Raw genomic sequence first — 26,503 nt, 5'->3', positions numbered from 1 at the left:
TGCAACTTCGAAGAAAAAATTTATAAAGAAAAATAATAAATAGTTATTAAAAGATTTAACTAAGTTGTATAATGTGATTTTAGCACTTATTGAAAGTTTCTACTATTTAGCTTTTTAGTGGGAAGCTAAACAAAATAAATAAATACAAAGTGACAAAAAAATTTACACCGTATCTTTTCCTCACCTTTTATATATTTTAACATATTAAGTCATAACATATGAATGACCATATTAAATAGCTAGGCTACACTTAAAAGATTTATGCAAACTTGTAAAGAAATTAAAATCACAAAAGTTGAACTAGATCTAGAGGTGCAAACGAATTGAGTCGAGTCGAGTTTTGGTCTTATCGAGCCGAGTCTCTTGTTAATTTTATGAAACTCGAACTCGAACTCGACAAGCTTAAAATGTCGAACTCAAGCTTAAAAAATAAAAAAAAAAGTTATTATTTTTATTTTTAAAAAATAAATAAAATAATAATTTTTTAACAAATATTAGGGATATATATGTAATTTTATTATTAAAAAATATATATATATATATATATAATCGAGCTCGCGAGCCAACAAACTTAATGTTTTTGAGCTTGAACTCTACTTGATTAACTCGAGCTCGATTCGAGCTCGATATTGACCGAACTCGACTTGAGCTCGTACAATCGCGAGCGACTCGATTCGTGAACAGTCCTAACTAGATCTGACTAAAACATCCACCCTACTTTGTAGACAATTTTCTCAAAGTAGTAGAAACCACAATGCTATCGAGCTGTTGAGTGCAAAGTAAAGTCTCGAGTTTCCGTCACCTAACATATTGCAAGACTTTTGACTCAAGAGTCGGAAGTCTTATTTCAATGTTTATATACAAAAGAAAAATGCGTGCAGATTTTCTCTCAATTTAGGTGTTAGTTATAATTCTTTCGTAACCCTTTTTAATTGGCTGTAAGTGGGGTCAAAATCAATTAATTTTGCAGATTTATTAGGAGTTATTAACTGGGTAAAACCTCTTAGAAAATCATAACAAGTACCTAAATATCCCATCAATTTCTCCTATTTCTGCTTCAAAAAAAAATAAAAAAATGATCTCATTCCATAAGTCTACGAATGAAAGAATTTAGGATAGAGGATTTTATATTTCATTGTGGGCCTTCGGACCATTGGTTATCATGGTTCATTCCAATAATCGTTGGATCAGCCCGCAGCCAGAGAGTGAAGGATTTATTTGGTTCTGTTTGGACTCCGGTGGCAAGACAGCGGAGTTTGGACTTTAGTCACTTCACTGAACTTGCAAAAATTACGAGGTATCTTTTTAAACCACTTATGGTCTAGTGATCAAGATTTCAAAATGCAATCGTGCGACAAAAAATTTTGAATAAATCATATATATCTTGTTGGTGTATATATTATTACGATTGGATATACGATACATATGCAAAATTTGAGTTTCAAATTCAAATTTAAATTATGTGTTATGCATCTAATGATGAAAATATATAGACTAAATAATAACAATTTTACAGAAAGAAATATATTTCCACTTCTTTTATCGCTTAATATTTTCTTTCATGGGTTCATGGATGATGTTATTATCACGTCAATAATTTTAATACCAGAGCAATATTTTACATGATGGCTTCCAATTGATGGTTGATGCGTCATTTTAATTTGAAGCTAAGACTGTAATGGTTTAACATTAATATTCTGGCGATGCTGCCTAAGCTCATTGTTGGTCCATACATAAGTTTTAGTGAATGAAATTGGTTAATTGAACCTTTGACACAAAAACAAAAAAGAAAGAAAAGAAAAGAAAATATTTAATTAAATGACAATTTGGTTGGACCCTTGACCTGTTTTTTTGTTACTATTTATTTACTACAAAAAACGTTCCTTGCTCTGTGGTAAACCAGTAAAATGTTACAATTTCAGTGCTTCCTTCTCAAAATTTCAACCAAACAAACCCCGAAGTTAGGATGCGGGTTAGTCTCTCTCTATGAGAGCGTTTTCTCTAGTTTCTAGAGAGAGAAAATCGCCTCTTGTGGGTGTTAGAAACTTCTGCAACAAACTTTCCCAAATTAAACTTTCCCAAAATAAGATCAAAATTCAACCGCCAAATTCAAAAACCTTCCACTGTAGGAAACTTTCCGAATTCATCTACTCGCTCTGGATATACGCTTGGATTTCTAGAGAATGTAGCGTATTTTATCCTGATGTCCCAGTCCTTGGAGATCTAGGTGCGTCGATCCTTGCTGCCATCTTTCATTTTTTATTTTTCTTTTTTGATCCTGTGTTCTAGTTTCGCTTCGTGTTTTGGATATTCTAATTCTGTGTCTGTGTGTTAGTTCTCAGGTTTTGGTACTGGAGTTTGGTTGGTGGCGTTGAAACAACGCAGACTATTTCTGGATCGTGACTGGTTTGTACAGGTTTTGAGTAAGCAGTGGTTCCACTGTAGGAGGAGGATGGAGAACATTGAAGAAATCCTGCGAAGGTTTAATCTCTCTGAGAAGGAACGCGATGAAGTTAGTCTGGGGAAGGATGAGATACCAAAAGGTGTACTGGAATGTAAGATGAGTCTGATAGGGAGGGTTTGAGGGGATAGGCAGGCAAATATAGGTGGATTGAGGAGTTTTGCGCTTAGTATGTGGTCACAGGCAAAGAATGTTCGGGTGATGGAAATAGGACGCAACTTGTTCTAGTTCATCTTCGAAAAAGAAAATGATATGACTGCTGTGATGAATCGAAGTCCATGGATTTATGATGGGCAGCCACTTGTGCTTCTGAGGTGGAAAAAAGGATTGGAGGATGATGAAGAGGCCTTGCGAAATACACTAATCTGGGTCCAGATCTGGAATATTCCATTGCATTGGGTTATGAAAGAAGCTGGACGGAAAATAGGCAGTATTTTCCAAAAGGTGTGTGACGTGATAGTGCCACAAAGCGGGGGTAAGGAGGGCAAACATCTGAAACTCTTAGTAGAAATTGACCTATCTACTCCACTGCCTCGAGGAATCATGGTGAGTTGCAATGGTGAGAAAAGGTGGATTGCGTTTAGATATGAAAAATGCCCAGAATTCTGCTTTGGATGTGGCAAGATTGGGCATACTGAACGAATTTGCGGGCAGAAGGGGTTGAATCTAGGGGGCGCTCAATTTGGGAGCTGGATGAGAGCCAGTCTTCCTCGAAGTCCAAATAGGAGGAGCAGGAATAGTAATGTGAATGGGGGTGCTGAGGAGGTGAGAGGTCAAGCATGAGATAATACAGATAAAGCGAGGCCTGGGGATAAATTCCTGCTAACCTCTACGGAGGATTTCTATAAGGCAGCACATTCTAAGGACTGGTCTGAGGGGGAGTTGACCACGAATCAGGTCTCAAATGATGGAAAGGAGGAGGGTGTAGGTGAGGAGAGGGGTAGGGGAAAAGGGGAAGCTGCAAGGGAAGAGGTGCACAACAGGGTTACGATGGTTAGGAAAGATAGTGATGGGAGGGGTAAGGAAAATGGGAAAGATGGGAGGGATGAGGGGCTGAGGGATTTACAGGGTCTGGGAAGCATTGTGGAGGAGAGGGGAGGTTGGGATGATCTGATGTGGGTGGATGGGGGACAAGGGCATATTGAGGGGGACAAGATCAATGAGGGATTAAGGAGAGGGAGGATGATGAGTCACAGCCTGGGGATAGTAAAGGGAGGGGGAAGGGAGGTAGACAGAAAAGTAAGTCTACAGGAAGGCAAGGGGTGAGTAGGACATGGAAAAGAATAGTGCTGGAGGTGAGTAAGAGGAGGCCACTGGGAGAGGTGAATGTGGAGCTGCGTGGAGCTGGCGATGGGAAAAGGAAGCTGGAGGAAGAAGATGGGGAGGATTCTGAGGGGCGAGTAGGAAAAGAGAACTGGAAGAGGGTTAGGTTTGGCGCTGATTCTAATGAATGGATGGATCTATCTGAGGGTATGGAGTCCACCCTACAAGGGGCTCCGGGGTCTTCATGAAGGCTCTGGTGTGAAACTGTCGAGGTGTGGAGAGCCCCTTGAAAGTTTCCCAATTGAGGGAGGTCGTGAGACTCCACTCTCCGGAATTAGTTTTCCTGTCAGAAACAAAGAAGAAGAAAAGCTACTTAAATAAGGTGAAACAGTGGATTAAATTTGATAATGTCTTTGTGATGGATCCAGTTGGTATTGCAGGGAGGCTGGCTGTATTGTGGAAAAAGGAGTTGGTGATAAAGAAAATCTTGTTTACTAGCTTCACTATTGAGGTGTTAATCGAGGACAACGAAGCAAAATGTGACTGGTGATGTATATGTGTCTATGCTAGTGCAGATGTAGGTATCCGGAAAGAGCAATAGAAAGTTCTCACTAGGAGAAATGTGTTGTGAGGTAAATACTGGGCTATTATGGGGGATTTGAATGATATTGTTTCCAATAGTGAAAAGTAGGAAGAGAACCAGATGTCAGAATAGAGGTTTCAAGATTTCAGATCCTTTATGAACGACAATGAACTGATAGATATTGTGTTTGAAGGCAAACCATGGATTTGGAGTAACAATTGGGGAAATGAGGGTGAGGTAAAGGAGAGATTATATTGGATTTTAGGCAACAAAGATTGGGTAGAGAGGATGGGAAGAGCTAAGTGTTTACATGTGGACACCGAGGCCTCAGATCATTGCATGTTGGTGCTGGATACTAGACCTGCTAACAGGAGAGGAAAGAAAAGGTTTATGTTTGATCAACGGTGGCTACAACAAGAGGATATTGAGGAGGTAATAAGGAAGGCATGGGGGGAGCAGCAGCAGGGATCTAGGCTATATAAAGTGCAGTGCAAAATTAGACAGGTTAGAATGGACCTATTGCGATGGAGCAAATGATGGGCAGGAAACTCAAGGACACAGATTGAAATGTTGAAAAAGGAGATTAATGAAATAAAAGAAAGGACTGATGAAGGCTCACGGGCACACCTAATAAACCTTAAGAAGAAGTTGGCTGAGGCTTACAATAAAGAGGAAATTTATTGAAGTCAAAAGGCCAGGGTGCAGTGGCTTAAGGAGGGGGATAAAAATACTAGCTATTTCCATGCTATGGCGACTGGTAGGAGGAAAAGAAATAGGATCAGTGTGTTGAAAAAGAGGAATGGGGAATGATGTGAGGGAAAGGAGGAGACCTGTAAGGAGATATTAGACTATTTCATACATATGTTTTCGTCAGACAACCCTGGTGAGTTTGATGAAGTTTTGCAAGGAATCCCACATACTGTAACCACTAAGATGAATAGGAATCTAATCAGGCCAGTTACTGATCAGGAAATAAGCCGAGCAATTTTTTCAATGCATCCAAACAAGTCTTCAGGACCTGATGGTATGTCTCCTGCCTTCTTTCAAAAATTTTGGCACATTGTCAAATTTGATGTTATTCGGGCTGTGCATAGTTTTTTCAATTTTGGTTTTCTGCTAAAGTCAATCAATGAAACTTTGATTAGCTTGATTCCTAAAACTGATGCCCTTTGTACTATGTCTGATTTTCGATCAATTAGCTTGTGTAATGTACTCTACAAAATCATTTCTAAGGTCCTAACCAACAGATTCAAAACTGTTCTTAGTAGATGTATAAGTGAGTCTCAATCTGCCTTTGTTCCGGGCAGACAGATTTTAGACAATATCTTTGTAGCCCATGAATGTGTTCACTTCCTAAAAAATAAAAGAACTGGGAAGGAGTGATATATGGCGCTTAAACTAGATATGACCAAGGCGTATGATAGGGTTGAGTGGGAGTTTCTGGCGAAGGTGATGTTTAAGATGGGGTTTTGTCCTTGATAGATTAACTGGATCATGAACTGTGTAACTAGTGTAACCTATGCAGTGAACATTAACGGAGAAAAAACAGGTTTTATTAGACCATCTAGAGGGCTGAGACAAGGGACCCTCTATCCCCTTATTTGTTTCTGATCTGTGCTGAGGGGTTTTCTTCCCTATTAAAACAAGCAAATGAACAAGGACGGCTGACAGGTTTGAGGATTGCAAGAGGTACTCCCAGACTGTCTCATTTGTTTTTTACAGATGACTCTTTGATTTTTTGTAAGGCAAGTGGAGAGAAGGCTGGTCATCTGAGGAGAATCCTGGAGGTGTACAAACGAGCTTCTGGCCAGATGATTAATGTTGCGAAATCCTCAATCTTCTTCAGCAGAAATGTCAAGAAGGCACAAAAAGATGGGGTGATGGCTGAGCTGCGGGGAATGAGGCAGGTATCGCAGAGCAAATATTTGGGTTTGCCATTGGTCATTGGGAGGTCCAAAAGGCAGGTGTTTGATTTCATTAGGCAAAAAGCAACTGTAAGACTCACTGGATGGAAGGAGAAGCTTTTGACTCCAGCTGGAAAAGAGGTATTGTTGAAATCTATTGTAATGGTCCTACCTACCTATGTAATGTCTTGTTGTTTGTTGCCACTGACCTTATGTAAGGATATATGTTCGGAGATGGCGAGATTTTGGTGGGGTCAGAGAAAGGATGAGCATAGGATTCATTGGCTTAGGTGGGGGAAGTTGACTGAGGTAAAGGCAGATGGAGGATTGGGTTTTCGGGAGCTGCATGAGTTCAACTTAGCATTATGGGCTAAGCAGTTTTGAAGGCTTTTGACAAAGCCACACCTCTTGGTGAGTAAGGTAATGAAGGCTAGATACTTTAAAGGTCTGTCTATTTGGAATACAAGGGCATCTAATGGGGATTCATGGTGTTGGAAGAGTCTACTTAGTGCAAAAGGGTTATTGGAGGAAGGGACTTGGAAAAGAGTGGGGGATGGGAACTCTATATACATCTGGGAGGATCGTTGGCTTCCTAGTTCAGAGGATGGAAGGGTTAGGACGAGGAAAAGGGAATGGAAGAGGATCCAGAAAGTAAGTGAGCTTATTCGGGAAGGGAAGTGGGATAGGGAACTAATCAAACAAGTTTTTGAGGAGGAGTATGGAAAGAATATACTGAATCCCACTTGGAGTACAACCACGGAAGGATAGCTTATATTGGAACTTTTCTTCTACTGGCATGTATACAGTTAAGTCGGGTTATAGATTGGCAAAGAAAAGGCAAAAGAGGGGGCTACGGTGGGGGACAGAGACTGGGTCGAGTTGCACAAGAATAGGGAATAGCCAGAGCTGGAACTTTTTGTGGGGCTTGAATATGAAGCACAAGCTGAAACATTTCATTTGGAAATGTTTGCATGGGGTGTTTCCAGTTAATGCTGTGATTCGAGAGCGATGTTCCAAAGGCGATCCCATGTGTAAATGCTGTGGGGAGAGCACAGAGACTATAGAACACTGTTTGTTTCTATGTGACCACTCCAAGGTGATATGGAAGGCTGCTCCACTGAACTGGGATGGGCTGGAGTTGTTTTCAAACAGGTTCTGGCACTGGTGAGAGGAATTAAATGGGGCAGCAAAGGAGGAAAATGGGTGGGAGCGCATTACTCTGACCGTCAACTTGCTGTGGCAAATTTGGAAGTCCAGGAATGCAAGACAGTTTGAGGAAAGGAATGGAGACCCAAGGGTAGCAGTGGAGAAAGCATTGAGGGAGTGGAGGGAGTACCAGGAAGCTCAGGATTGGGAAAATGGAACAGAAGGAGATCATGCGAGGAAGGATAAAGGCTCGACAGGTTGGAGGAAACCAAGGGTTGGTTGGGTTAAGATGAATTCAGATGCTACGTTGCATCTTAAAGCTGATAGAGCTGGGTAGGGAATGGTGGCCAGGGGTTGGTTGGGAAGATTGCGAGGGGCCCGGGCTATTCCAAATTTTAGCTGTGCCAGTCCCAAGGTCGAAGAAGCAAAGGCTCTAAGAGAGGCCATGATAGTTGCACAACAGCAAGGTTGGCGAAGTGTGGAGTTTGAAGTGGACTGTAGTCAAGTAGTGAAAGCAGTGTGCAGTGAGGAGGAGGACGTAGTGATAGCAACAATTGTACATGACATCAGGATACTTAGGTTAAAATTTGATGAATGTTGTTTTACCTTTACAAATAGGGTGAACAACTTTGTTAGCCATAAACTAGCTAAAGTAGCTATTACTTTGGAACAAAATACTGAATGGAAGGAAAACTTCCTAGTTTGGCTGCTGGAACAAGTCCAGGCCGATTGTAAGAGCTATTGCCCACCTATACTGTAATTGGTTTACTATTAATACAATGTTGCCGTTCTGATAAAAAAGAAAAAACCCCGAAGTTGCATGATGCCTCGAGAAATTCGGATGTGCATAGAATCTTTTTTGCCATCCTCCTCTTCGAAGGGTTAAAAAAAAAAGAAAAAAGGATGAAAAGCCTTAAAAGCGCCTGTGTTTCAGCGATTTTAGGCTGAAGTCTAACCAGACCTGAGTCCCGATGACTAAGTTAAAGACGCAGATGAGCTGGAGTCCAATCGTATCATACATTAATTCTAATTCCAATTTACCGTAAAATTAAAGCTACTTAGGCCAAATCACGGAGGGGTAAGACCGTAATATCATACTTCATTCAACCACGTGGCACGGTCATCGACCACAAGCTGTCCGCTTTCTGCTTCTATATATAACGCATTGGGTGGCTCCTCAATTTAGTGAGAAAATCCATCTTCTTTCAACCACTTTTGTCTCTGCAGAAAAATTAAGACAGACTAACCCCGTCATTCAGAAGCACGAAATTGGAGTTTGTTCGATCTCTCTTGTCAAATTTCCTATTCTCTATCGTCAATTACGTAAATACAAGAGGTAAGACGTTAGTTTCTTGTTATTTGTTGGACTGCCCTTTATGTTTTGCATCTACTAGTGAATTTTTAGATATTTGTTTATTGGGATTTGGTTTATTGGATTTTTAGGGCTTGTGCGGCTGCTTGAGGTTTCTGCTGCATTGTGTGTTTTCGAATCAAGGTAATTTTCTGTGAGCCTTCTTATTTATTTAATTATATAAATTTTTTTTGGCAATTGATAAGCTTTGGTGTTGCTATGAGCCAGAGTTTTGGGACCCTGTTTTATTTTATTGTTCCCAGTTATATTATTTTCTTCGCACGTGGTTTGGTTCTTTTTTTTTTCTTAAATATTTTCTGCCTGTTGTATCTAGGTTATTTGCACTTCACATTGTTGTTATCATCCATAATAAGAAAATTATTATAATCACATACGTGGAAGTTGATCTTTTTAATTGTGAGTAATGATGCCAATATTAGTTGGAGTAACCATCTTATATTTGCCAATGATTTATTCTTGAATTATATGTTTTCTTTGTTCCTTTTTCTTTGGCTCCAGTTTTTATTTTTTATTTTGTATACCTTCGCCAAAGAAGATTTCTAATTCCTTTTTTTTTTTGTGGTGGGGGTGGGGGTGGGGGTGGGGGGGGAGAGCTAAAAGGCTGTTATCTTTGCCATTGATCTTAATCTGTTGTGATTTTTTCAAAACCAATTGATTTTGCAGTTTGGCTCTTTTTTTTTTTTGGTTGTTGTTTTTTTGTTAGGGGGGAGGAGGGGGGAGTTGCCAATGGCTGTATGCCCTGCTCAAGTTTTAAGTTTCGATTTTGATTTCTTTTTCCTCTGAGTACATTTGTTATTTTAACACTGCTACTTGTTCCATGGCATTCTTTGCCTTGGCTTTTCCTGCAATTTAAGTGCTTTTTTTCGTCTTGCAAAGGTTTCTGTGTCGCCTTTTTGCCTTCCTGGATATCTTTACTTGATGTATAAACTTGATAAAACCTTTCCACTTTTTAAGCATAACATCTGGATTCATTGTTCTTGTTTCTTGTGCTGGATAACTTGTGGTTGTCACTATCAGGTTCATAAATTTTAATGCTGAATTGTTTGTTTTCCTCTGTTCATTCTGCCTCGAGTTTATCTGATCCTTTTTTTTACAGGTTTGACAGGAAGAAGACTGAATGATCTAATGGAGTCTAAAGGTGGGAAGAAGAAGTCTAGTGGTAGTAAATCATTATTATACGAAGCTCCCCTTGGATACAGCATTGAGGACGTAGGACCTGCTGGAGGAATCAAGAAATTCAGATCTGCTGCTTACTCCAACGTGAGTTTAGCTCCCTTGTAATGTAATTTATGTCATGTTTTTTTAATATCATAACTGTGTCATACTAAACTGTAGCTTGTTTATCTTGTATGTGCAGTGCGCTCGGAAGCCATCCTGAGATTTTCCTAGTTGTTTGATAATCACCAGAATTGTAGTAATTGAAACTTTTATATTTTGCTTGCTTTTTGGTTAGTCTCTTCATTCATCCTTCCGATCCTCTCTTTCAATCAGCACTTGTCTCTCTTAAGCTAAGATGGCCTTGCCAGTCTCTGCCATTGGATTTGAAGGTTTTGAAAAAAGGCTTGAAATATCATTTTTTGAACCTGGTATCTTTGCTGACCCTGGTGGTCGTGGGCTTCGAGCTTTTTCAAATTACCAGTTGGATGAAATTCTAAAACCAGCTCATTGCACCATTGTGTCCTCATTATCGAATGGTGAAGTCGATTCCTATATACTCTCAGAATCTAGTCTTTTCATCTTCCCTTACAAAATCATACTCAAAACTTGTGGGACTACAAAGTTGCTTCTTTCAATTCCATTGATCCTGAAGTTTGCTGGTGATCTCAAACTCAGAGTGAAATCAGTGAGGTATTCCCGTGGGAGTTTTATATTTCCTGGTGCTCAGCCTTATCCACACTGCAATTTTTATGAGGAAGTAGCTGTCCTAAACAGCTATTTTGGCAAACTTGGAGCAGGCAGTAGAGCTTATCTGATGGGTGGTGCTGAGAAGCAGCAGAAATGACATGTCTACTCTGCTTCAGCTGAACACATGGAAAATATGGATCCGGTTTATACCTTAGAAATGTGCATGACTGGGTTGGACAAGAATAGGGCTGCAGTGTTTCATAAAACGCAGTCAAGGTCTGCTGCTGTCATGACTGAAACCTCTGGCATAAGAAAGATTCTTCCCCAATCAGAGATCTGTGATTTTGACTTTGATCCCTGTGGGTATTCCATGAATTCAATCGAAGGAGATGCAATCTCGACTATTCATGTTACACCTGAGGTTGGCTTCAGTTATGCTAGTTTTGAAGCCGTTGGATATGACTCGAAAGTTCTAGACTTAACCAAGCTTCTTGAAAGGGTGTTGGCCTGTTTCCAACCCACGGAGTTTTGTTTTGCTCTGCACAGTCGTAGTTCTGGAGAGGAGCTTGATTTTGATTTCAACTTGAACTTGAAAGGATACACGTGTGAGGAAAGGAGCTGTGAAATGCTCGGGAAGGGAGGATCAATTATCTACCAGAGTTTCACTGGCGCTGGTTGCTGTGGGTCTCCCAGGTCAATTCTGAAATGCTGCTGGAGCCAGAGTGAGGACGAGTACGTCGAGAAGGAAGAGTGACAATTGAGAGAGTCTTCCATCTTTAACTGTGTGTTGAAGTATTTTCATTTCAACGGGGTCCCTTTTGTGCTTGTAGTCGGGGGATTACAATAAGGTCTCTTCTTGTTGTTCTTGTAGTCAAGTCAAGGAATAAAGCTGTCTTTCGCTTTGGTATTTATTCTTGCGACTGCTTCAGTCGGGGTTGCAGGTTTTTTATGGGTTTTTAGTCCTCATGTTGCATGTTAGGGTCTGAATTGACTCTTATATCTAGTTCGTTGCGAATAAGAAAATTATTCTTTCGTGCAATTTGAATTTGTTCTTCTGGGATACGTAATATAATAATAAGAATCGTTTTGTCTTGTGAGGATGTTCTGTCCATGTCAATTCCTACTGCTTCTGCTTCGGTGGTACAGGAGAGAAGAACCGGTCACACGAGAGCAAGTTACATGTGAATTTGCAGTATGGGAACAACACCACGGCAGATTGTTGGCATGACGGCATGAGCTGCTAAAACCATATGTAACGCTACAAATCAACATGGTATCTTTTTGTTTTGAAATTGAAGACGGTTGAACTACTATATTCATATGTTTACTTAGTTCTGTGATGCGAAGAGCAGTGGAGATCACAGGAAAATTTTCTCAAACAGGAGTTGCAAATTGGAGAAGACAACTCGAGGAAGAGAGATAGTATTATTGCAGAGATGAGAATAGGGAATTGAAATGAATACAATTGAATTAGACTGATCAGACTACCCGTACCTCCCATCCCCCTAGCCTCTTTTATATAGTCACCTGCCACCGCCTTCTATTTTAGTACTAATTCTATTTCAGTAATCAGCTTCCTGCACAAGCTTTCTATTTTTGCACGAGCTTTCTCTTTCCAGCTACTTAACTAACTAATAGAATGGCTGATGTGGCGCAACTAACTCAACCAATCATCTGATGTAGCATAACAACTTCCTAGTAGTAATAAACTCCAGTTGACAACATCCGGCAGAATTATTCCAGACATAACAATACTCCCCACGTCAAACAGTTCTTGTCCTCAAGAACTGAAGTGAGGATACTGCTGGTGGAGATCAAACCAGTACTCCCAAGTCGCATCTTCTGGGAAACTGTTGCTCCATTGGACCAACACCTGTGTAGCAGCAGTTCGTCCCCTGCGTACTAATCTCCTATCTAGAATAGCGACTGGTTCTATGAGCAAATGACCCTGATCAGTGATACGAATGGGGATGTGTTGCTGCACTGGATGATCCCCTACATGTTTCTTCAAAAGGGAAACATGGAAGGTGGGATGTATCTTGATCTCTAAGGGAAGGTGCAACTTATATGCAACAGAACCAATTTTTGCAATGATCTGAAAAGGTCCAAAGTACCGTGGTGATAGTTTTTGACAAGAATGAGTCCGGAGTGAGTGCTGTCTATACGGTTGGAGCTTAACATAAACCCAATCCCCTGGCTCAAAAGATCTTTCAGACCTGTGCTGGTCAGCCTGCTGCTTCATGCGATGCTGAGCCTTCTGCAAGTTATGCTTCAGCAGGTGTAGAGTGGTCTCTCGTGCAGCTAGACTCCTATCCACACTATCAACAGTAGAACTGCTCGGCATGTAAGGAATGTGCAAGGGAGGTGACTGGCCATAGACAATCTCGTAGGGGGTGCTCCTTATAGCTAAGTGAAAATTTGTATTGTACCAAAGTTCTGCCAGTGGCAACCAAAAACAGCATTATTTGGGATGATCACTGCACATGCATCTCAGATAGTTCTCCAAGCATCTGTTAACAACCTCAGTCTGGCAATCTGACTGAGGATGATAAGCAGTAGATAAACACAACTGCACTTTCAACAAATGGAACAATTCCTTTCAAAAGTGACTAATGAAAGTTGCATCCCTATCACTGACTATCGTCTGAGGGAGGCCATGGAGCCTATAGATATTATCTAAAAATACCTGTGCAACTGAGAGAGCTGTGTAGGGGTGTTTGAGAGCAATGAAATGAGCATACTTACTGAGCCTATTCACCACCACAAGAACAGCATCCTTTCCATGAGATTGAGGCAATCCCTTCTCAAAATCCATGGATATGTCAGACCACACACGTTCTGGAATACTCAATGGTTGTAGCAGACCTGGATATGCCACATTCTCCCTCTTATGCCTTTGACAAACATCACACGAAGCCACATATTGTTCGACATCTCTCCGTATGTTTTTTCAATATACCAACTCCTTAAGTTTCTTATAGGTCACCTGCATACCTGAATGCCCCCCAATGGAGGTATCATGCCACAGTCTAATGAGCTTCAACCTCAAGTTTGGATCATTTCCTATTACCAACTTTCCTTTCCGCCTCAGTTGCTGATGCTGATAGGTGTAGTGCACATGCTGAGGGTCATTTGCAGGGGCCTGCAACTGCTGAATAATGCCTTGCAACAAGGAATCTTGAACGCAACTCTGTTGAATCTCAGCAAGCAGTGCAGATCGAATGACGGATATAGGGGCTAATATTGCTGTACTGACAGAAGGTTGTCTGGACAATGCATCAGCTACCACATTATCAACCCCTTTCCTATAGTGAAGTTCATAGTCATACCCCATAAGCTTAGCCACCCACTTCTGCTGCATAGGTGTGGATACTCTTTGCTCAATCAGATATTTAAGACTCTGGTGGTCAGTCTTAATGACAAAGTGTCTACCCAATAAGTACGGTCTCCATTTTTGAACTGCACTTACTATAGCTAGCATTTCCCTTTCATATACAGAAAGACCCTTATGCTTGGTGGCCAAAGCTTGGCTAAAGTAAGCCAAGGGTCTCCCCTTTTGACTCAGAACTGCCCCAATACCATGACCTGAGGCATCTGTCTCCACTTCAAATGTCTAAGAGAAATATGGTAGAGCCAGCACATGAGGTGAACTCATAGCCACTTTCAGTGCTAAAAATGCTGTTGTAACCTGTCCTGTCCACACAAAGCTGTTCTTTTTGAGCAAATCTGTCAAGGATCTGGCCAGCTTCCCAAAACCTTGTATGAGCCTCCTATAGTACCCTGCTAATCCAAAAAACCCCCTTAACTCCTTCAGATTTGAGGGTATAGGCCACTGTTGAATTGCTTGCACCTTATGAGGGTCTGCCTGCACTCCTTCTCCTGAGATTAATGCCCCAAATATGCCACTTGCGACTGAGCAAAAGAGCACTTGCTCTTTTTTACTTTCAAACTGTGCTGCCGCAGAGTTCCTAAGGTGATCTGCAAGTGTCTGATGTGGTCAGGCCAGGTTGGACTAAACACAAGAATATCATCAAAGAAAACCAGTATGAACTTCCTCAAATAAGGCCTGAATACGGTGTTCATCAAACTTTGGAAGGTGGAAGGTGCGTTGATCAGCCCGAAGGGCATCACAACAAACTCATAATGCCCTTTGTGAATTCAGAAGGCAGTTTTAGCAATATCATCCGCACACATTCTTATCTGATGATAACCATATCTAAGATCCAGTTTAGTGAAGAAATGAGATCCAAAGAACTCATCAATTAGTTTTTCTACCACTGGTATGTGGAACTTGTCCTTCACAGTAGCTGCATTTAGTTCCCTATAGTCAATGCACATCCTCCACGTTCCATCCTTCTTCTTGACCAATACAACTAGAGAAGAAAAGGGACTTGTACTGTGCCTGATGACTCCAGATTGTAGCATCTCCTGAATCAGCTTTTCAATCTCATTTTTCTGGAAGACAGGATATCTGTAAGGCTTTACATTCATAGGCACTGTTCCTTCCTTGAGTATAATTTGGTGATCGTAGCTTCTGTGAGGGGGGAGTTCAGAAGGTTCTTCGAAAATATCCTCAAATTGCATTAACAGTTCATTCAGCTCCCTTGCTTCAGAACCATGGCTAGGGTCTGCTACCTGTAATTCTTCCTCCAATTGGCAGAGACTGCCTGTCTGTTCCCTTGCTGGTACCTGCACAGGTACAATGAAGCACAGCTGTGCGAAAGCAATCTACTCAGGCTTCCGCAGGATCTTCTGCATGGTCCTCTTTTGCACCACTTGAATAGCCTGCGGACCCTTCCCTCTCAACACCACCTTCCTCTTTCCCTTCAGAAATTTCATTTTCAGTTCTCCAAAGTTCCACTTTATATCGCCCAATGTTGAGAGCCATTGTACCCCCAGTACTAACTCACAACCTCCCACAGATAACACCATAGCATCAGCCTTGAACGTCTGTTTGTGCATCTTTCACGTGAAATCAGGACACAATCTATTGGTGGTGATTTTGTTGCCATCTGCTACTTCCACCACAAGTGATGGTACTCCTTGCACCTTCAGACCCAGTTTGTTAACTAAATCTGGATGAACAAAATTGTGAGAGCTTCCATAGTCAATAAAAATATTTACTGAGGTCTTCCCTACATGTCCAGTCACTCGCATTGTTCTAAACTTAGGGACAGCAGTAAGAGTCATAATGTTTAAGGAAATGTGAGCCAAATTACCCTGTGATGCTTCCCCCTCCTCCTCAGATTCTATCTCTAGCTCTTCACCATCCTCCTCTGCACACACCTCCAATCGAAACAGCTGCCTATTCTTGCACCTGTGGCCAACTCCAAACTTTTCATCACACCAGAAACAAAGACCTTTTGCTCTCTTTTCATCCATTTCACTATAGGTCAGTCTTTTGAATGGCCTCCTGGTGTATCTTTTTGGAACCTTCTCACTCCTCTCCTGGTTAGGGGTGGGCAGCAGTGCCTTATCATCCCTTCTCCAAGCGCGATCAATGTTACTCTCCTTCTTCCAGGATCTTTCAAAGTTCCTTTCTCTCCTCCACCTATCGTCCACATTAGAGTGAAAGCCAGTTTTAATCACTCCTCTCTTCTGTTGAGTCGAAATTTTTGCTTCCTCCAGTTTAGCTAGCGACTTGGCATGTTACAACGTTTTAGGCTTGAACATCCTCACAGCTAGTTGTATCTCTGTCTTCAATCCACTGATGAAGCAGCTTGTGGCATAATCTTCAGGAAGGTCTACCCTATTTAGCAGCTCTTCGAACTGCTCTTGGTATTCCAAGACTGATCCTTCTTGTTTCAAGGCCTTTAATTCCCCCATTGGATCATCATACAAACATCCTCCAAATCTTGACGCCATCTCCTTAATATATTCTTCCCAAGCAGGTAAATCTCTTGTGACTCGCGACCTTAAAAGGATTTGGTGCCACTGGAGAGCCTTCCCCTCCAAGTTCATCGCAATCAGTTTTACGCTCATATGAACTGGCGTCTCATCTACCTCAAAAAATTGTTCGATCTTAAACAACCACCCTTGGAAGTCTTCTCCATGGAATCTAGGAAATTCCAGATGAGAAAAATGCGTAGGGGCTTGGTAACTCCTCCCCTGAGATACCTCATTTTCAGAAGGTGAGTTCCTTGCAGATTGTCCTCTTTGAGAGTACAGCTCTCCAAGTTCCGGAGAGCTGCCATCTCCTGTTCAAACTGCTCTTTCTGTTCCTTCATCATAGCCTTCACGCTCTCTTCGAACCTTCGGTTATCCTGAGATCTAGTACCCTCCGCCATTGCTGTATGAGCTGGTCTGTCCCCCAACTCTGATACCACTGATGCGAAGGGCAGTGGAGATCATAGGAAAATTCTCTCAAACAGGAGTTGCAAATTGGAGAAGACAACTCGAGGAAGAGAGATAGTATTATTGCAGAGATGAGAATAGGGAATTGAAATGAATACAATTGAATTAGACTGATCAGACTACCCGTACCTCTCATCCCCCTAGCCCCTTTTATATAGTCACCTGCCACCACCTTCTATTTTAGTACTAATTCTATTTCAGTAATCAGCCTCCTGCACAAGCTTTCCATTTCTGCACGAGCTTTCCCTTTCCAGCTACTTAACTAACTAACAGGATGGCTAATGTGGCGCAACTAACTCAACCAACCATCTGATATAGCATAACAACTTCCTAGCAGTAATAAACTCCAGCTGACAACAACCGGCAGAATTATTCTAGACATAACATTCTGTTTTCTAGGCAAAGACAGCAAAGGAAGTCTCCGCGCCGCAGAGGTATTGTATACGATATTCATTCTCTAGAACAGTGAAAACAAATTATCAACTGGTACTATCAACCTCCTGTTTTGCTCTAATGGCAGTCAGGCGAACTGATGCATGTATTAATATTCTAGTCTTCTACTCTCTAAACTTGAAAAACTCTTCCTCCCATGAGTGGGAAGAGAAGGAAGGAAAAGAAACTACAGGCTGTTAATCTTTGTGTTATTCTATAACCATTTTGTCCGTCGACATGTTACATGCTGATACTCGTTAAAATTAAGCTTAGTAGACTCAAAGGAAAATACAATTTAGTGAAGTCAGTGTCATAGACTTACTCTAGGGGATAGTCTAACGGAATCCGAGAAATTTGATGGGATTGAATTACTACTAGATCAGATGATGCATTATATACTCCTATAAATTTAGAGCAAGTCCTGTATTGATAAAAGGTAAAGTTTTAACTTTTAATTGATAAAAGGTAAAGTTTTAATTTTTGGTCTCACATTCCATGTTAACATTTCACAATTAATGTGGTCGCTGCTAAAGGCCTAGTCAGAGTCAAGAGGGCACATATGTAGGATGACTGCGCACAAAATCTTTTCTTTTAATTTCACGTCGACTCCGAAATACTCCCTCCGTTCCACTTTGATAGTCATGTATTCCTTTTTCATCTGTCCCAAATTGTAGTCCACTTTCCAATTGAAGAATGTAGTTGTATTTTAATTTTTCTAAAATACTATTATTCAATGTAAGTAGTTGTTACTATAAACTTACCCTATTTAATGAGAGTTGATTCTTTTTTTACCATCAATTCAAGTTCCCATAAAGTTGTACCATATTTAATGTGAGGGTATTTTAGAAAAATAACAATCTAAATTTACTTTTTCAACAAAGTTAACTACTTTTTCTTAAACTGTGTGAAAAAAGAAACAGGACTATCAAAATGGGACGAAGGGAGTAAAAGATGAATCCTATCTTTTCCATTTTCAGACTCTCAGCGAGATGAAAACAATTTATTTAGTGTGTCTTTCCCATTCTTTCCTTTTTCTGTATTTTCTCTTTTATTAGTGTCTCTCTCTCTCCTAAACTCGCAAACCAGGGAGAAAGATTACCGGACATACCGGTTAACATGTTGATCCCCAGTCGGTCACCGGCCATCTTCCTCATCAGCGATTCCGCCAAGTTCTTTCCTCAGTTGTCTGAAGTCGAAGGCCCTATATACCACCGAGGCTGAGGTTTAAGTTTTCGGGGCCCCGAAATTTTAGCCTGAACGCGGCATTGTATTAGGTTCTTCTTCTCTGGCCATAAAAATAACTTCTTTATTGTAGCTTCCGCGCTTCCTATTTGTCTCTGGCCCAGGTCTCCAACTGAGCTGCCACTTTTGCATGAAGTCACACACCTTACGGGAAATTAAAGCCTAACGATGCCTAAGGTTGGGTTCTGATTTACTACTATGTTTCCCAATTTATAATTAGTAATAATTGATTAATTCTCATGGACCAGCATAACGAGTTGCTACTCTTGCCAAGTTTCTCAGAATCAAGAGCAGGCATCTTCTGGATTATTTATTTGGACTAGATTGTTGGTGTATTCGGCTTGATTTTTAATGGCTATCTCCGTTAGGGTAAGCAGTGAAAGTCTATTTGTCAAAACTGTGTGCGCCATTGTGGTGAAGGGTCACTGGGACGATATTTTGAAGCCCAAGATTGGTTCTTTTGTGTCTTCAAGTACGATCAATCAGGCACTTATTAGCCTTTCGTCATATGGGTTTTCTCTTTCTTGGTCATTTTATAAATGGGTTGAAACCATTCCCGATTACAACCATTCTTTACAGTCTTGTTGGACAATGATTTGTGTGTTAACTAAGCAAAAGCATTTCAAGTCTGCACATGCTATGCTTGAAAGGATTGCGCTTAAAGATTTTTTGTCATCGCCAACGGTGTTGAATGCTCTTGTGAGCGGTTGTGACAGTCCAGATGTGAATTCTCATGTTTTGAGTTGGTTGGTGATATTTTATGCTAATTCTAAAAAGACACAGGATGCCGTTCAAGTGTTTGAGCACATGAGGCTATGTGGGTTTAAACCTCATTTGCATGCTTGTACTGTCCTGTTGAACTCTTTGGTCAAGGATAGATTATGTGATACAGTGTGGAAATTATACAGGAAGATCATAAAAGCTGGGGTCGTTCCAAACCTGCATATATACAATGTGTTGATTCATGCTTGTTGCAAGTCCGGGGACGTGGAGAAAGCAGAAGAGTTATTGAGAGAAATGGAGTTTAAGGCTGTATTTCCTGATCTAATAACGTATAATACGTTAATCTCTTTGTACTGCAAAAAGGGCATGCATCATGAGGCTTTGTGCGTGCAGGATAGGATGAAATCTGGGGGTGTTTGTCCAGATATCTTTACCTATAATTCTCTCATTTACAGTTATTGCCGGGAAAGTAGAATGAGGGAGGCTCACAGGCTTTTTAAGGAAATTAAAGGGGTTACACCAAACCAGGTTACATACACTACCTTGATCAATGGATATTGCAGAGTGAATGATCTTGATCAAGCTTTACAATTGCGTGATACCATGGAGGCTAAGGGGTTGTATCCTGGTGTTGTGACTTATAATTCAATTCTTCGCAAACTGTGTGAAGACAGTCGGATAAAGGACGCAAATAGACTGTTGAATGAGATGAATGGGAAAAAGGTTGAACCTGATAACATCACATGTAATACTTTGATAAATGCCTATTGCAAAATTGGAGATATGAGGTCTGCTTTGATGGTTAGAAGTAAGATGTTAGGGGCTGGATTGAAACCTGACTCTTTTACTTTTAAGGCATTAATTCATGGGTATTGCAAAGTGAAGGATGTAAATGGCGCTAAAGATATATTATTCGAGATGCTTGCTGCAGGACTGTCTCCTAGTTATTGCATGTTCTCTTGGCTTGTAGATTTTTACTGCAACCAAGATGATGAAAAAGCAATAATAAAATTGCCAGATGAACTTTCAGGGAGAGGTCTTTGTATTGACATCTCTGTATACAGGGCACTTATACGACGCCTGTGTAAGCGGGAAAAGGTTGATTGCGCCGAGAAAGTTTTTATCACTATGAATGAGAAGGGAATATCAGGAGATAGTGTGGTATACACTAGTCTGGCTTATGCTTACTTTAAAGAGGGAAACATGGTCGCATTTTCAAGTTTGTCACATGAGATGTATAGGAGACGGTTGATGGTAACTCTCAAAATCTACAAAAGCTTTAGTGCTTCTTTTGCTAATGACGGAAGCTGCCTAAATACCTTTTGGGACAATTTGGTCCATAGAGGCTTAATTTCTAAAACTACTCAAATTCACATTCAACAGTTGAAAATAAATGAGGGTTGACAAACTTCTAAATTTGTATTTTCAAGCTAGCCACACTACATGGGTAGTTCAGTGTGGTTCGCCTTCATATGCACCAGGACGTTGAACAAAGGATGTAAGTTGCTGAGCATCAACTTCTGTTGCTTTTAGAGACCATATATGTGGCAATTTAATCCCTTTGGCAGGTCCTGATGGTTATGGTACTGCTTAATTTCCCAAGAATAATCTTCATTGCAGGTTAGAAAGTTATTTCCACTCACACTATTATAGTAATGCTAGAAGGAAACGCTTTCCTTGGCATAGCATTTTTAATAGCTGAACACTTATTTTCTGTTTAAGATGCATATCTTGTTATTCTGATGATGCACTGTCACAGTTTATAGATTTTATCACCTCCAAAGTTCCACTTTGTCCTTCATTTTGATCAGGAAAGAGCAATTTGAAACTGTACTTATTTGCTTTATTCATGATATGCCTTAAGATTGCATTACAAAAATACGTCTGCTTTGTTTTTGGTTTGGCTTGGACTTTTGTGTGCTTCTTTCTTTGATATTTTTGCAAAATGGTGGCAGTTCTCTTTTAGTTGGCAATACATAGACAAACACAAATGGACTTATATGTACATGTATGTTTGTTTGTATATGTCTTCATGGGTATGTGTGTGCTTGTGTATATACATACATATTTTGTTAAGATGAACAATGTAAAAAGTAGACAGTTGAAATATTAGAATAATCTGTATGCGTGTCTATTATTCATATTCCTGCATTTCATGCGCTAAAAGGCACCTCCTTGGACTGTGGATATAGATTTTCAGGCACACTCAAAGAACTGGAATCTCAAGTTTCTTGATGCAAATTTGAAGAATGCCTGGTCTGGTTGATTAAGGAGCACTATCTTTAGAACAGAATAATCTCCTATCCAAACACCCTCAATGTTATCTAGTGAATTTGGTTACTGTATTTATCAGATGAAAGAATAAAAAGAGTATCAATTTTTTTTCTTTAAAACAATTTAACAACATCAAGTTGATCTTGCTATATTACCTGATTTTGAGGTTTATATTCTTATTTAATTGACTTTTTTCTGCTTCATATTTTTGGTTGCGACAGCTTAAATTCGAAGAATTTTGAAACAACAAAGTAAAACAATACAGAAAGAAAATTTAAATAATTTAATTTTTGACAATTGTGGGAAAATTGTTACAGATTGTCAAAGTTGGTATGAAAAGATTTCCTTGCTTATTGTGATATGTTGCTTTATCTAGTTTGCTAATATCAGGGTAAATATGTCTCAGGATTTAACAAGTGGGCTCTTTGTCTAAGCAACACGGCTTTTGTTCTGCATAAAGCTTATTTACGCTGGGTCTGAAATTATTTACAGGAAATTCAGATGGATCAGACCCTAAGGGGATAATCTTTTAGTCATTTTATGAATTTGACCATGGAGGAGCTTCATAAAAGCAGGTAACAAATTATGCATGCTTACGTTGTTGTCCAAACACTTGCACTGAATTGGATTCTTTAAGAAAGTGAGGCTGTGGTTGCCTCAGGATAAGTTGAAACTCCGAGTTTCCTGTCTAGCTTTTGCGGTGTGTGGCTTTCTGACATGTCGATGTGCATCTTAGCTGAATATATGTTATTACTAAAGGTATGTGCGCTAATCAAGAGTTGAAATTATCTGTCATTTGGAGTATATAGTCATTTGATAGGCCTTAAAGTGGAGTACTGCTAAATAATGTCCTCCTAAGGATCTGTCTCGTCTTTTGTGTAGATAGTGTTTTGTTTTGTTACATGGTAAGAACTGCCCCCTTCCTGTCCATGTCTTGTTGCTACTCGTGTTAGGGAGAGAAATTTTTCTAATATGGCATGTAGTTATCAAAATGGATGTTCTTTACTTGTCTGCTTTTAGCAATGAAACAACGGTTTTCAATAGCCACGTAGATGGTACATATGATCTTTTTCTTGCTTTGAGACTTGGAAGCTATGAATAACCAGGTATTGTGCATTTATTTTCCAGCAAACTAGCATATGCAATAGGCTGATCCAGGACGATCACAATGGCTGATCATGCTTTCTAAAATTTAATACATATGTATTGGCTTGATCTATGATTCCAAAAGAGAAACAGTTTACTTCATTGTTTGAGTATGGGTTGCTGGTATATTTCCTCTCTTAAACCAGCAAGAGTTGATTTATTTTGTGGGGAGGGGGGTGTTTTGTATGGATAGGAGGAAAATGCCTTTGAAAATTGGAAATTGCATCTTGGAAACAACTCAATAAAACTTTTTGGTTTAAATTTCTAGTAAGCACGACTAGCTTGGGAGTTCTTTTTTTTGGGTTGGGGGGGGGGGTGGGTTGGGTGGTTTGAGGGGAGGGAGTGTAAGTAAGAGGTCTCGGATTCGAGTCCTCCCACTTCAAAAAAAAAAAAAATAGCTTGGGAGTTTTAGAAGCAATAGTTTAATCATTGAATGCACAGAATTGTTCAAATTTTCTTTCGACATGCTTGTGTGATTGGCATTGGCGGGTCTGAAAGTGATCCATTGACTATGCGACTAGCAATCCAATTATTTGCAGCCTGAGAATAGTGTACTCCGTCCCAGCTGATTATTGCAGAAGGTTTTGCGCAAGAACCTGCATATACTTCACTACCATTTATAGTTGCTTTCTTACTGCACCAGACATCAAAATCGATTCCATGAAGTCCACAGCAGATTTTGAAAGGGTTCTCAAATCCTGTAAATGGAAAATTTAGTGGTGTAATTAGGACATTAAGTGGTTCTTGAATTAATGTGTAAATTTTAATTTCAAACTACTCCTGAAAACTTTGGCATTTAAAAATGGCTTCCGAGGAGCAGTCAAATTATATTCTCTGGGAATAACACATTGTCTATTCAGTCACAGAGTGTGTCTATTAGCAATAAAGAACATAGTAAATACAGCACATGGTTTCTGTTGGAACTTTGATGCCTTATATTTTAAATTTAGCCAACTGTTTTCTTTTCTTAATTAATATTTACATGTTTAATCTGCTATCATAGGGAAAAAAAAAAGAAAAAAAAATAAATACTGAAGCAATATTGTCTAGTTTGGTGATTTATTTATGATTCTGGAGTGACTGTTCATTGACACTGGTTTGATAATAAAGTACCTTCTTCTTTTGCATTCTATCATAGGGAAAAAAAAAGAAAAAAAATTAAATACTGAAGCAATATTGTCTAGTTTGGTGATTTATTTATGATTCTGAAGTGACTGTTCATTGACACTGGTTTGATAATAAAGTACCTTGTTCTTTTGCATTCCTGATTAAGTCGTACTTTGCCCTGTACATATCTACATAGGTTATTGTAGCTTCTGAAAGCTCTGCCCTGAGTTGGATAATTGAATGCTTGAGCTTTTTATTAAACTTCACAGCCATATGATTCTGACTCGTTTTACAGCCATGGTCATCAAGATATCCGGGCTCTGGATTTTGGACTTTGATAGTGGCCACTGAAAGCAACCAATGGGACCTGTATTGTGTATCCAGAATACTCTTGCTTCTTCTGAATACAAGTCCTGCCAGATATAGCTGTCATCAAGTATCTTGTAGCAGTGATGAATAGATCATTTGTTTGTTATGCAGTTGATTGTCACTTCTAATCATTGAATGATCTGTAGAACTCACTCAGATTTGTTTAGAAAACTGGCTGATTATATCAGGAATAGTGGCTCAAAGCTCTTCCATGCTCATTGTTTGGAAACCGGCAGCTGTATCAATTTGACCTATGTCAAATGTGTAAAGAGCCTTTGAGAAGTCTTGTGGTCTAGGGAGCCTGTTTACATCAGATGCTATCTTGGCGGCAAAATTTGAGAAGATTCATCTCAATCATCAAGCTTAGGATGCATATATAATATTACCAGCGTATATTGGTTTTGAGTTCGGGATTTCTTCTACCTTGATTGTAGAAGTAAGCTGTTCGTGCTTTGAACTGGGGGTAGTGTTCGACTTGAATATCCAGAGGAAACGGGCTTACACCTGTCTGAAACCATGATTCGTTCTGCCGCCGAATGGTGGCCCCTCCAGTTGCAAAGTTTGCTCCATGCCGGAAACTGGTTCCTACTGAATCCAGGTATGGACTTAGCAACGGTAATGCCAGGTGCTCAGCTGAGTTTAGAGGAGCAAACATTAGTTGAAGCATTCCTTATTACAACTAAAGGAGATAAAGGACCAAAGCCCCCATTAGCAAAACAAAGATAAGATGGGTAGTGATCAGGTTTGAGGTCTCAGAAATGTTACCAATGACGTCTATAATTAGGCGGCCATCAAAACCCCTACCAGCAAGTCTGTGGATGTACGTCTCACCACAAGGTGCTATCATTGGAAAAAATGCTGCTGCCATTCCTCCTGTATCTGAATTAGAATCACCGAAGTTGTAAAGTGCCGAGTAGTCACGGGACTGTAAATCCACCACCTTTTTTGTTGTTTCTGCTGTCAATCCACATGAGAAAACTATAACCACTAAGAACACAGCTCTTAGAGGCTCCATTTTTTTTCTTGCCTAATAGCTGAAATTATGTGCTGAATGCTCGGGTTTCACATTTGCAGAGCTTGGTTGTATATTTATGAATCATGATGCTTGTCGCATCTGTTGGTGTTAGTTTATTTGTAGTTTCTGAGAAGAGGACTAACAGACAATGAAGACTAAAGCAGTAATAACGTCCTAAACATCTTTTCTAACTGATGGAAAAGCATCTTGAGCATTTCACCGTATTTAGGATTCGGCAATTAGTTGATTGAATTGGGAGTATAACGTAGAGTATACAATTGATTTCGCAAAACATGGAGCTTATTTATATTCTTTTCATCTACTTAATTTCTCGCCAAACACGATGCCAAGTAGTTAATAAACTAGGGGTTAAGACATGATATGTTTGATCCTTATTCCGGACGCAAAAGTATGCACAGAGGATCCCAACCTCACTGTCAACATTCCCACAACGTTGTACTTGTAGTAAACATTCATCTGTCAAATCCGAACCTCATTGTACGATTATTTGTCATTCTTTTTGGAAAAAAAGAAAGGATAAAAAGAACTATTGCTACCATCAAGAATTTTATCAATGTTGTTTTGGATTTTTGCCCACCAAATGATGCTGGGAAAATACGAATACGATCTTGTGAAATCATTAGGGTACTAACTACTAATATAGTTGGAGCATGTGGTTTTGCTTTGTAAAATGCATCCTAATACCTCTATTTTTAAACTCGGACCGGACCGGGCGGTCCGACCAGTTGTTTCGCTATATTATTGTAAAAATAATATCAAATGGTCTAGGATTAGGCAGCTTTCATTAGTCTGTTTTTCTTATTTATTTGGGAAACGTTTCACCTACTCGAGCAAGTAAAAGTTGTAAGAAATTCTACCTAAAAATTGAAGCTGCTAAAATAATAAATGCACATAAATGTTACTGTCAAAGAAGAGGAAACCCATAAAAAAAAATGAAGTTTGCAGCATGTGAATGGATCAAGATAATTGGTAAAAAAAAGGCTGATTGGATTGTGTTTCATCACAAGGAAAATGAGCGATTTAAGTTTTAAATTTCTCTATGCAATTGCAAAAATTTAAAATTTTTTTTCCGCAACGAAAATAATTTATCCTACTTCTGTACTAATCTACGCTATGAAGAAGGGGAATGATGCGAGATTTGAACCCGGACTTGGTGAATGGGAGATGCTCCCTCCCTATGCGTGGAGATTGGATGCCAACATACCATAAAATGAGTGGATGGGGTAAATGTACAAAAGTAATTCTT

At 39.8% G+C, this 26,503-nt stretch overlaps 5 protein-coding genes and 1 long non-coding RNA gene across 9 annotated transcripts; 5 read left to right on the top strand and 1 right to left on the bottom strand.

Moving 5' to 3' along the window:
- The first annotated feature begins 7,142 nt into the window (after nucleotides 1-7,142).
- On the top strand, nucleotides 7,143-7,694 carry LOC113752811. Its single transcript, XM_027296866.1, has 2 exons — nucleotides 7,143-7,375; nucleotides 7,469-7,694. Exons 1-2 carry the CDS (start codon nucleotides 7,143-7,145, stop codon nucleotides 7,692-7,694), a joined length of 459 nt encoding a protein of 152 aa, XP_027152667.1.
- Nucleotides 7,695-7,697: 3 nt separating this feature from the next.
- On the top strand, nucleotides 7,698-8,117 carry LOC113752810. The gene has a single exon (XM_027296865.1). It carries the CDS (start codon nucleotides 7,698-7,700, stop codon nucleotides 8,115-8,117), a length of 420 nt encoding a protein of 139 aa, XP_027152666.1.
- Nucleotides 8,118-8,559: 442 nt separating this feature from the next.
- On the top strand, nucleotides 8,560-9,865 carry LOC113751795. Its single transcript, XR_003464858.1, has 3 exons — nucleotides 8,560-8,693; nucleotides 8,801-8,852; nucleotides 9,826-9,865. It is a non-coding gene; the product is annotated as an uncharacterized LOC113751795 (long non-coding RNA).
- A 247-nt stretch (nucleotides 9,866-10,112) lies between these two features.
- Nucleotides 10,113-11,485, top strand: LOC113751794 (S-adenosylmethionine decarboxylase proenzyme-like). The gene is given in 1 exon segment (XM_027295933.1): nucleotides 10,113-11,485. A coding segment is annotated over 1 exon segment (1,086 nt). The 5' UTR covers nucleotides 10,113-10,242; the 3' UTR covers nucleotides 11,329-11,485.
- Nucleotides 11,486-18,464: 6,979 nt separating this feature from the next.
- LOC113751262 (pentatricopeptide repeat-containing protein At5g38730) lies at nucleotides 18,465-25,347 on the top strand. Of its 4 annotated transcripts, none has more exons than XM_027295197.1 (3): nucleotides 18,465-20,945; nucleotides 22,006-22,174; nucleotides 24,148-25,347. In XM_027295197.1, exon 1 carries the CDS (start codon nucleotides 18,954-18,956, stop codon nucleotides 20,727-20,729), a length of 1,776 nt encoding a protein of 591 aa, XP_027150998.1. In that variant the 5' UTR covers nucleotides 18,465-18,953; the 3' UTR covers nucleotides 20,730-20,945; nucleotides 22,006-22,174; nucleotides 24,148-25,347. The 4 variants fall into 4 exon arrangements, with proteins under 4 accessions (XP_027150998.1, XP_027150999.1, XP_027151000.1 ...); XM_027295198.1 differs by lacking the exon at nucleotides 24,148-25,347 and adding an exon at nucleotides 24,049-24,123; XM_027295199.1 differs by lacking the exon at nucleotides 24,148-25,347 and adding an exon at nucleotides 22,261-22,990.
- On the bottom strand, nucleotides 23,124-25,236 carry LOC113752808 (GDSL esterase/lipase At5g14450-like). Its single transcript, XM_027296864.1, has 4 exons — nucleotides 24,987-25,236; nucleotides 24,645-24,854; nucleotides 23,967-24,199; nucleotides 23,124-23,519 (listed from the first exon to the last, which is right to left on the bottom strand). The coding sequence occupies exons 1-4, from the start codon at nucleotides 25,234-25,236 to the stop codon at nucleotides 23,193-23,195; spliced, it is 1,020 nt and encodes a 339-aa protein (XP_027152665.1). The 3' UTR covers nucleotides 23,124-23,192.
- Nucleotides 25,348-26,503: the final 1,156 nt, after the last annotated feature.

The sequence above is a fragment of the Coffea eugenioides genome, chromosome 11, assembly GCF_003713205.1.
Source record: "Coffea eugenioides isolate CCC68of chromosome 11, Ceug_1.0, whole genome shotgun sequence".
Classification (NCBI taxonomy): Eukaryota; Viridiplantae; Streptophyta; class Magnoliopsida; order Gentianales; family Rubiaceae; genus Coffea; species Coffea eugenioides.
The sequence above is the reverse complement of the archived record's forward strand: the minus strand, read 5'-3'. Positions and strand labels throughout refer to the sequence as shown.